This window comes from Bos indicus x Bos taurus, chromosome 1, assembly GCF_003369695.1.
Source record: "Bos indicus x Bos taurus breed Angus x Brahman F1 hybrid chromosome 1, Bos_hybrid_MaternalHap_v2.0, whole genome shotgun sequence".
Lineage (NCBI taxonomy): Eukaryota > Metazoa > Chordata > Mammalia > Artiodactyla > Bovidae > Bos > Bos indicus x Bos taurus.
Window position 1 is genome coordinate 21,036,080 of NC_040076.1, and position 12,099 is coordinate 21,048,178.

At 33.9% G+C, this 12,099-nt stretch overlaps 1 protein-coding gene across 7 annotated transcripts in view; it reads right to left on the bottom strand.

The window, feature by feature from the left end:
• Positions 1-12,099, bottom strand: part of USP25 (ubiquitin specific peptidase 25) — a 166,912-nt gene that overhangs the window by 86,767 nt on the left and 68,046 nt on the right. For all 7 annotated transcript variants that reach the window (XM_027547591.1, XM_027547320.1, XM_027547143.1 and 4 more), the window contains 2 exons: positions 9,356-9,442; positions 34-171 (listed from right to left, as the gene is read on the bottom strand). In XM_027547591.1, coding sequence (XP_027403392.1) covers positions 34-171; positions 9,356-9,442 — 225 coding nt within the window. The remainder of the gene's footprint in view (positions 1-33; positions 172-9,355; positions 9,443-12,099) is intronic.

The window sequence follows — 12,099 nt, forward strand, 5'->3', positions numbered from 1 at the left end:
TAGATAATAAACAAATAAGCACAAAAAAGCTACCTGCTGGGAGTCATTTGATTTGAAAGCATCTTTAAGAATCTCAACTGCTCTTGATGGATCAACATATTTCCTTTTAGTACCAACAAGAAGTGCAAATAGATATCGAAGCTCACGCATAAAAGGCAAATTCCGATGCTCCTATTGAAAAAAAGAAAGAAAAATTCTTAAGTGAAATTAAATTTTTTACTGGTAAAGGGATACTCATTTAAAAATTAACCAGAAATTTAACTAATATAGCTTAAGAATGAGTCCAGCATCATATTATAGAAAAAGAAGAGTGTTGGTTTCAGCTAGGAGTCAGAAAGGAGTCAAACATGGAAACAGCAGAGCATCTAGCTTAAGCTCACAATTTTAGCATAAATGCCATATATTCACAGCAAATCATGTCATTACCCAGCCAAGAATATCCTCATTTATGTCTGTTTATTATAATTCTTCCCATTCAGCAAAGCCCAGCTGCTGCTGAGAACAGCAATAACAAGAGCCAACATTCAATGAGTGTTTAATCACGTACCAGGCACTATTTAAGTACTTTACCCTCAATAAACCCATTTAAGCAAAAAATCCCTCCTCCACCATGAAGTCTTCCCAGGCCCCTCCAAGTCAATGATCTTGTCAAACTCCACATCAACTGAAATTAATGTTTTTCATTTAGGAATGAATCACTAACTGATACTGTTATGTGATATCCTAATTATCAGACTAACATTAGTCAAATAAGAATGTATCATCCTTCCAGGGTTCCTTTTGCAAGTTCACTTTTATTTTTTGATAAACTGTTAAGTTTCGCAAAGACAAGAATATCTGTATATCCTTCACAACTTTTTGCTACACAAAATAAGCATTCAATTCTTTCTGGTTGATTAAACCAAATACTCCAGATGGAACAAAAACAATCGAATATCATAAATAATTCATTTTAAAATAAGAAGAAAATGTTTTATAAGATTGTAATTCACCTATCTTAGTGAAACATAACAAATCAGACAAGTAGTTGTTACTATGGTTAGCTCTTGAAATAAAAATTTTAACAAAGCTTATATATACCATTTAAATATTAGAAAAAACTTTCAAGACTTAATAAAAAAAAAAAAACAGAAAAAAAAAAAAGAAATAGATGTAAGGAAACAAAACTGATTCCAAATATTTATCTGATTTAAAAACTACAAATCCACTATAGCAATCAGAAAGTACATAAAGTCTAACATAAAAATGCTTAAGTTTTAGAAAACATTAAAAAAAACATGGACTTTATTTAAGCATAATAAATTCTATCATCTGTGATAAAGAATAAATGAAAAAGTTTTAAATAAGATAAAAAAAACAAATTCATGATTTTTCTGTGGTACTTACTATTTCACAACAAGGGTTTCAAGACTGTAAATACTAACAATTTGAATCCACAAAGTAATTTTCATAAATACCCTTAATTTCTTGTGCTCAATCTCTTCATTTATCACTACACCTACAGTAAAAACAGCTTGAGACATTCCTTGCCAAGTAACAAGGATGAAAAAAAAATGACTTTTGAAAATTAAGTGAAATTCTGCTAAGAAGTAAATGTGAAAAGTTAAATACACTAATAAAACATTCTCTGCTCTTGGGAATTTCAAAAGACAAAATTAGTGAATGCTGTTAAGACTAGCCACTGCTACTGCTACTGCTAAGTCACTTCAGTCGTGTCTGACCCTGTGTGACCCCATAGACGGCAGCCAACCAGGCTCCTCCATCCCTGGGATTCTCCAGGCAAGAACACTGGAGTGGGTTGCCATTTCCTTCTCCAATGCAGGAAAGTGAAAAGTAAAAGTGAAGTCGCTCAGTCGTGTCCGACCCCTAGTGACCCCATGGACTGCAGCCTACCAGGCTCCTCTGTCCATGGGACTCTCCAGGCAAGAGTAATGGAGTGGGGTGCCATTGCCTTATGTGCCTAAATTATGAAAATATCACCACATATATAAACTATTCAAACATGATTCTTTATCTTTTAACAGATTTACCAAGATATAACTGATGTACAATATACTGTATATTAGTGTACAATTTTACAAGCTTCACATATGTATACATCCATGACTATCACCACAATCAGTATGTACATATCACCCCCAAACTTTCTTCATCCCTCACTCCCCTCCCTAATCATTCCCAAGCAACCATGGTTACTCTGTATTTTCCAGAGATTTATATACATCAAAATTATACTCCATGTACTCATTTTAATCTGCCTTCCTGCAGTCGGCATAATTATTTCGACCTTCATGGTATGTACAATACATTCCATTTTGTTGCTGAGTGGGATCCCATTGTGTGGGCAGAACACAACTTATTTATACATTAACCTGTTCCAGCTGCTGCAGATATTATTGGATACGGCTTTGTGCGGACTGCTACTGCTAAGTCATTTCAGTCGTGTCCAACTCTGTGCAACCCCATAGACGGCAGCCCACCGGTTCCACCGCCCCTGGGATTCTCCATGCAAGAGTACTGGAGTGGGTTGCCATTTCCTCTCCAGTGCATGAAGGTGAAAAGTGAAAGTGAAGTCGCTCAGTCGTGTCAGACTCTTAGTGACCCCATGGACTGCAGCCTACCAGGCTCCTCTGTCCATGGGATTTTCCAGGCAAGAGTACTGGAGTCGGGTGCCATTGCCCTCTCCGTTTGTGTGGACATATGCTCTCATTCCTTTTGAGTCAAGAACCGCAAGGAATTGGTGAGGCTGTATGGGATACATTTTAAGAAACAAACAATTTTCCAAAGGCACTCCATATGCCAGTGAATATGTAAAATTTATATGGAAAATCAAGGGATACGGAACAGCCATAGCAGTTTTACATGTATGTAATATTTTACATATTCAGTGGTAGTGGAATGAGAGTTCTAGGTCCACATTCTAGGTTCACATTCACACTTGGATATGGGCTATATTTTTTAACTTTAGTTCTTCTAGTGGCATCTCTAGTTAAAATTTTCATTAGTCGTAATTTAGACCAGTAACATCAAGCATCTTTTAATGTAGTTATTTTCAATGTTTATCTTCTTTGGTGTTGCAATCTGTTGAGATAGGTTATTTGTCTTACTACTGAATTGTACAAATTCTGTATATACTTTACATACAATTCCTTTTTGTGACACGTTTTGTTATTATATTCTCCAAATCTGTGGTGTGCCTTTTTAATTAATCTGTATGAATTTTTCAAAAACAAACTTTTCATTTTGATGAAGTCCAATTTATTAAAGTTTCCTTGTTTAATTTGTGCCAGTTTGTTGTGGTACTTAAAAAATCTTTTCTTAATTCATAACCCTAAAATTTTGTTTTATCCATTAATTTTTATAGTTTCAGTTCTTTGTTTTAGGTCTATAGTTCATTACATTTTTTTTTTCATATATAATGTCTTGTAGAGGCTGAAAACTATTTTTCTTCCTATGACATCATTAGTTCAAAAGATTTTCCTTTGTTCACTGAATTTTTGGGGCAATTTTGATTAAAACCTATTGCCCCTATGTGTGTTATATTTCTGTACACTCTATTGTCTTCTAATGATCTATATGACTATCTTTTCACCAATAACATAGTGTCTTGATCACTGTAGCCTGATAATTCCTCCAACACTGCCTTTCTTTTTAAAACTGCTATGGCTATTCCATATCCCTTGATTTTCCATATAAATTTTGCAATCTGCCAACTCCTATGAAAAATGCCAACCAAAATTATAACCGTATTGCACTCATTCCATAAGCTGGAGACAACTGATATCCTAACAATACTTACTCAGCTGATTCATAAACATAGTATATCTCTCTACTTCTTTAATTTTTCCCAGTGATCTTCTGTAGTTTTCTGTATCTTTTATCTACTTTCCCTCTAATATTCCATCTTTTATGCTCTTACATAATCATTTTTTAATTTATATTTCCAATTGTGTGTTGCTGGTACTAAGAAATATAATTGATTTTTAAAATAATTTAGTTATTTATTTTTGGCTATGCTGGGGCTTTGTTGCTGCATGGACTTTTCTCTAGTTGTGGCAAGTGGGGCTACTCTCCGGTTGCAGTGCACAGGCTCTAGGGCATGTAAGCTCAGTAGTTGGGGCACTGGGGCTTTGTTACTCTGCAGCATGTGGGATCCTCCCACATCAGAGACTGAACCCATGTCTCCTGCATTGGCAGGCAGATTCTTTACCACTGAGCCACCAGGGAAGCCTCTACAATTGATTTTTGCATGTTTGCCTTGTACCATGTAATACTGCTAAATGATCTGACCCCTTGATTCTAGCACCTATTTTTTGGTAGAGTACTTAGGATTTTCTAAATAGACAATCAGTCGTATACACCAAAAGACAGCTTTGTTTCTTCCTTTCCAATTTGTCTGCTTATTTCTTTTTCTTGCCATATAGCAGTGGTTGAGATCGCTAATGTTTAATAAAAACGTAGTGAGGCCTGACATCCTTGCTTGCCCCTGATCTCTGAAGAAAAGGATTGTCTTTCACTATTAAGTATTATAAATATTTTCAGGTTTCTCATAAATGAGCTTCATCAAGATAAAAAGATTTCTTTCTATTCCTAGCTACTGAGAGAGATTTTGCCATAAATAGATACTAGCTTTTGTCAAATTCTTTTTCTTCATCTATTGAGCTAGTCTTATGGCTTTTCTTGTCTAAATTGTTACTATGATGAATTATATTCATTTCCAAACACTAAACCAATCCTTCAGTCCTGAACAAATCCCACTTGTCAATGAGGTATTGTCCTTTACATGTATTGCATCGTTCAATTTGCCCCAATTCTGACAATTTTTCCTTCTATTATTCATAAGGAATATTGGTCTGTAGTCTTCTTTTCTTGAAATATATATTTCTACTTTTGGTTTCAGTGTAATGTTGGTCTCACAGGGTAAATTTCCAAGTTTTATTTCTTCAATTTTCTGAGAAAACTTGTAGAGAATTGATATTATTTCTTCCTTAAATGTGTGGTATAACTCACCAATAAACTTTATTGCTATTGATTTTATTTTTTGGTGCATAAGTTTGAAACTAAAAAATTATTTCTTTAATATAGAAATACACAGCTTATCTTTTCATCACTTACATTCAATAACCCTTGGCTTTCAAAATAATTGCCTGTTGTTTATAATATTCCACTATTCTCTTTTACTGTCTGCAAAATATGCAGTGATGTGCACCTCTTTCATTTTGGTTATTTGTTTCTTCTCTTTTCTTGTTCAGTCTACCTAGAAGTTTATCAGTTTTACCAATATTCTTAAGAAGTAGCCTGTGATTCCATTAATTTTTCTCTATTGTTTCCCTGATGTCTATTTCATAGATTCATGCTCTTATCTTTATTATTCCTTTCTTCTGCTTTCAAATTAATGATCTTTTTTTTCTAACTTTCTGACATAATCTAATGCCACTAATTTGAAACTCTATTTTCTAATAAGGCATTTAGTTCATATATTTTCCATTAACCACTGCTTTTAACAACAGCTATCTAATTTTGATACATCATTTTAATTTTTATTCAGTTCAAAACACCCTGAAATTTCCATTTTGATTTGTTCATTGTTCCTGGGGTTATATAGAAGTGTAAAAAATTTCCAAATACTGTGGGGATTTTCTAGATATCTTTCTGTTGTTGATTTTTAACTTAATTTCACTGTGGTTGGAAAACATAATCTGTATATGCCTTGAATCCTTAAAAATTTGCTAAAACTTGTAAATCCAGCTTCTGTTATACCTTCACGGCTAAAGACAAAAATTCCAGAATGCCTCTTTTTATTTTAAAATTCAAAACTCCCTCAGATATTTGCTCAATAATATATTTACGGTATTAACCCCAAATCATTTCCTTTTTATATGCTTCTCACTTCTGAGTAGAGAGAATATTGTTTATTTGAAAACATTCACCCTAAATCAAGGTTTTAAATAATATAACTTTATGATTAATAAGGTTATTAATTATATGATGATTACCTCTAAATATTATAAGCTTATGACTCTTTGTTTTGTCAACATTTAATATATGCTTTCCCATCAGTTCGTGGCTTTTTAACCCAAAAGAGATTATGTGTGGGAATGGGGAAGGATGAGATGTTTACAGTGAGAATCTATCTTTAAATTTCTAATAATCTCCCAATTCTCCTAGACATTAAGATTACAAATAGCACAAATAAATATGGGTGTATAAAATTAGTTTCAACCTCTAGAAGCAATAAACAAGTCTATTCAAATGCAAATTGATATAAAAGACTTCATTTCATTCTATCATCAACAGACATATAATGCTTGCTGCAATTTTAAATTGCTAATAAAAAATATCCTGCTCAATAGAAGTGAACCTTCAGTGTTTACTGCTACTCAGACTTTTCAGACTCAGTGTAGCAGTAAACACTAGATGAGTTTGCTATAAATTGATTATTAAATAATAAGTGACTTAAGGTTACACTGACACCTTTTTGAAACCTGTGCCTTTTATCACTTCAATTGAATTGAACTGTAACACTAATCAGTGGCTACCTCTAAATCTCACATGTTAGCTTCAAAGTTGTCAAGTTACAGTATGTATTGCTGTCATCATGTGAAATTAAAGAAATATCCAATTTGTAGAACAATCTTTTATAAAACTGCATTGTATTCTTATTGAGTGATTTTTCCCAATGGCAGTAATTATTATTAAAATTATTTTATTTTCTTAAACTAAAGGGATACCTAGACATGCAGACCCTTCCATTAAGAGAAATTTCCCTAGAAAGGTGTTAAAAGATTGGATTCATACATTTCTCTAGTATTCAGCTAAACATTCTCATGACCCCAAACTCTTGTACATAGGCATTGATATCACGATTGTTTTTCAAGTAAGATTATAAAACTAAGTAGCTCTTATTCAATTATTTAAAGAATAAAAGAAAGCTAAACTCTGTAAAGTACTAAAATCCAGGAACACAAAAGAGGTTAAGATACATATAGGGAAAAAAAGATACTTATGAACACCTAACTGCATCATGTAAATTATAAATATACTTTAACCAAAACATCAAAAGAACTAACCAAATCGTTAACAGAGGCAATAGTCCATAAAGTTTCATGTAAAAACTGTTATGACTGAAAGGGGTTTGCTTAATTTCTCTGGAAGTATAAGTAGTTGGTCAGGTTATCTTAGATCCCTTCTGAAAATGGTTTTCAATTAATTTGACACTTATGGCTAAAGATTACAGCCCAAAAAGCTGGTTAAAAATCAAATTATATTCCCATCAGCTTGCATTATAAATGTTTCACATTTAAAATGTTTGCAGGAAAAATTGTTTTCAAAATGACAGACTAAAAAGAAAACACAATAATGTATCATTACAACTAACAAAAGATGACACAAAGTTCAACACTTTACTGAAACCTAAAACTTTTCACTTGTCTTTGTCTTTATGGCTAGTTTCTTTATGATAAGATCATTATGTCTTACAGTCAAGCATATCATCTCCATAATTAATCTTTCTCATTAAGTATGAATTTCTGAATGTGAATCAGTCCTATCTTTTGAAAAGCTAATATGAACAACATAACTAGCAATAGCTGACACCTGGTACTTACTATTAAGAGAGTTAATTCTTAGGTAGGTTGATAAGGAGTCTGGGCTCTCAAGGAGGAGAAAGGGGTCTGGGGCTCTCAAGGAGGAGATAGGGACAAAATGTTTTTTCTGCATTGCTTGGTTTTAGTCACATGTTTTTTCTTAAACTCTTGAGTTGTTATGAAAACAATCTTTAAGACTAACTTTATACATTAAAACAACTCATTTTGCTCAAAGGTATGTTTTTCCTTAGGGAAGTCCTGTGGCTCAGTTGGTAAAGCATCTGCCTGCAATGCGGGAGACCCAGGTTCAATCCCTGGGTCAAGAAGATCCCCTGGAGAAGGAAATGGCAACCCATTCCAGTACTCTTTCTTGCCTGGAGGATTTCCATGGACTGAGGAGTCTGGTGGGCTACAGTCCATGGACTCACAAAGAGTGCGACATGACTGAGCGACTTCACTTTCACTTTCTTTACACAATAAAACAACTCATCTTGCTCAAAGGTATGCTTTTCCTTAAAGTGAAAGTGAAGTGTTTTTTCTTAATGAAAAACAATTGATTATGTACTAATCAAAAACACTTGATTATGTACTAATGATTATATAACAATGTATCCTGTCAAGGACATGTTTCTTCTTTTTAACAAGAACCTTCTGACTAATTTGGTATCTTAAGACATGTGCTGTGGGAGTGGGTCTGGTAAAGACCTTTCTTTTGTTCTAATCTTGTTAATTTCAGATGTTTGTTGTGGGAGTGAGTCTGGTAAAAGTATATAAGGCCTGGATAAGACTAGCAAGTGGGGCACTCTCTGTCCCCCTTCTGATGTCTATGTCAGAAGCATTCTCTGTCCCTTTTCACTGTAATAAAACTTCTGCCACACAAAAGCTCTGAGTGATAAAGCTTGGTCCCTAGTCCTGAACCTAAATCTTCTTCAGGACAACTTTAACTGTAAGCTACCACTATGTACCAGGTACTTCTAAGCCCTTTATGTTTTGCTATCTCATTTAATTCTCACAGAAACTCTATAAAACAATTGCTGTCATTATTTTCGATTTTCAGATAAGAAAACTGAGCAGCAACTAGATCAAGTAACTAGCTCTAGGTCCAGAACCCGGGCAATGTGGCTCTGACCTCTGTGCTCTCTGTCACGGTACACTGCCTAACAATATTAGAAATTGTAGATTCACACTGCAAAAACAGGGTAAAGCTAAACTTTTAAAGAGTTTGTCTACAGAAATAAATGAAAAATGTTTGATTTCCACATACTTTTTGAGGAGGAAAGACCCTGAATTGTAAATGATAGCCTATTACTCTAACATTCTAAAAAGAAGAAAAAGCAATTACTAAAATGAAACAAAAAAATTGGCCTATTACTGACACACATGTGTAGAAAAATTCATATTTACAATATACTGACCAAGAATAGTAAGTTACTGTTGTAGTTGAGATTAACAGGTTGACATTCAAATTTGACACTGCTTCAGATTTGATTTCACAAATATCCCAAAAGCAAACTTTCCCCCATGGCTCAGCAGGTAAGAATCCACCTTTAATGTGAGAGACACAGGAGACATGGGTTCCATCCCTGGGTTGGGAAGATCCTTTAGAATAGGAAATGGTAACTGAATCCTGGAAAATTCTATGGACAGAGGAGCCTGGCAGGCTGCAGTCCATGGGGTTGCAAAGGGTCAGGCACAATGAGGCACATGGCATGGCACCAAAAGCAAACACAAAAGAATATACTCAACTTAAAAATCTTTCATAATTTTACCTTTTGGTTTCGGGGTAAATCTTGAACATTTGATGGAGGCTTGTAATTCAGAACTAATCTTCTGAATTCCAAAAGATTGAATAATGACTGAAAAAGAACAACAATTTAAGATAACCAAAGGGAAAATTCTATTAACAGAACTATAAAAATATGACTAGTCTGAGAGATTCATTTTATATACAGAATATTTCCCACTAACACAAGAAGGCCTATTTTTCTCCCTGAGAAAAAGTCACACTTCTTTTATTTTGACATATTCTTGATCATTAACAATATTTATTGTACTGCAAAGCAGAAAATTACACTTGGACAATGCAAAAAATATAATATGTATTATTAAAAATTGTCTATGTGCCTAGGCAGTTTCCTCAAAATTAAATGTATACAAATGCAAACTCAAGAACTTTTTCAACATGTTATGTAAAATGAGTTTTCTAGAGGTATCAATTCTACAAAAATACAGTACAAATAAATCTATAGGCCAGATGCTAGGTTATAGAGACTCAAAGAAATTATGTATTATCACTAATGGTCAAGGAGACACAGCTTAGGAAGGAAACAATATTTAATTAAAACAACAGCAGTGTCACGCAAAGATACAGTAATACTGATCACATAGAGTATAATGAAAGCATATGGAAAGATGCTCATGGAAAAGTCTCCTGGAGCTACCCTTTTAAACTATAGTTTGCAATCCATTAATGTCAAGATAAACATCAACTCTAAAAAATGAAATAAAATGTAATGTAAAATATCAGAACACGTCACAAAGAATAAATTTACCAGAGTATTATTTATAAAATTTTCATTGGTGAAATTCTCATACGTTCTCATATGTATGTGTAAAGTGTTTTACAATGTAAAATGTATTCCTTTCTGTAAGTCATAGTTTATGAACTTCAAAAATCATTGTACAGGGGGCAATGATGCATTACAATCTTAGTAAAAGATGGGCTAGCCAACTTGCTAGAAAATAAACATAGCATTTTAAGCCAATAAGAAAACAAAAATTTGTTTAGTATTAGATTTTGGGAAAACTGACCCACTATAAATAGAGTCAGATACAGATATATAGAGATGCAAATCAAAGACCTATATATGAAAGGTAAAACCATAAAACTGATAATTGTGACCTGAAGTATTTTAGTAAACAATATGAACATATTCATTTACTCATTCTTTTAACAAACATTTATGGAGCACCCACTACATGCCAGACACAGGGAAGACAGGAAACAGAGAATAAAACATACCAAGTCGTCTCCGCCTTTAATACTATCTTGTGATTGCAAATTAAAACAATGAGAGTAGATGTTATAAACTAGAAAGAATGTGAATACAATAATAGACCAAAATCAGAAACTTAAGAAGCATTTAAAAGCCAAATGAAAAAGAGGTATAAAACAAAATATGAATAGTAATAGAAGTGGCGAGTCTGAGGGCACAGAAGAAAAAGGAGTAGAGAAAGCCTTCAAACATAGTTGTACATCAGAGTAACAGCAGAGCTTTTTTTTTAAATTAATTTATTTATTTACTTTACAATATTGTATTGGTTCTGCCACACATCAACATGAATCCGCCACGGGCGTACTCGTGTTCCCCACCCTGAATCCCCCTCCCGCTTCCCTCCCCGTACCATCCCTCCGGGTCATCCCAGTGCACCAGCCCCAAGTATCCTGTATCGAACCTGGACTGGCGATTTGTTTCTTATATGATATTATACGTGTTTCAGTGCCATAGTTTTGCATCAGAGTAACAGCAGAGCTTTAAAAAATGTTTATGTACAGAATTTCTCAACAAAGATATAAAGTACCAGAGATTCTGAAGTACATCAATCAATTACTGGCAAATTTCATTAAGGAGAAGATTAGTAAAGGTTGGAGGTTGCCACATCCAAAGAAGGTAAGGGCAGGAAAATAATCTTTATATTTAGCAGTTGGGAAGTCGCCTTTCCAATAAAATGGGAGGGTAGTAGCAATGAGTCCTAAAGAAATGGGTAAAAGTAGAGGTCAAAGTATGGACTGTTCTTACAAGGGATTTATATAGGAAAAAGAATGACAAATCTAAAGAGGCTCAATCCACTTCTATGCTCTGAGCTCCCACTGAAAAATATTTTTTCTTCTTTTTGAACAGATTTCCCCTGGCGTGGGTCTTCTGGTAACAAGTTATTTCAGCTTCTGCTAAGCTCAAAATTGTGGAGGTTTTCATTTTCAAAAGACTTTTACTAGTTATAGAATTTGAGATGGCCGGTTATCTTTTCCCAGCACATTAAAGATAGCATTTCTGTTGAGAAGCCAACTGTCGGTCTTATTTTTGCTCCTTTATTGAAGCAATATATCTTTTTCCAACTGGCTACTTTTAGGGTTTTCTCGGTCTTGAGTGTTTCTATTTTACTATGATGTACTTTTGTGCAGTACACTTTATGTTCATACTACTTGGTTCCTATTGCTTCCCGAATCTGTGACTTGATTTCTTTCATCAAGTTCAGAATATTCTTTGTCATCTCTTCTAATATTGTTTTTATCCTACTTCCTTTTTAGTTTCCCTCTGGAACCACAAATAAATTGTGTTAGTAGTACAATTTACTCCATGTCCAAAATATCTCTTCTATGCTCTCATCTGTATTTCACGGCTTTAGTGTGAAAATGTTCCTCAGACAAACTGTCCAGTTGACTAATTCTCTGGTCATGCTGTGTATCCTTCAGTTGTGTCTAATATGCTGCAAAATTCATCCCCTGATACCC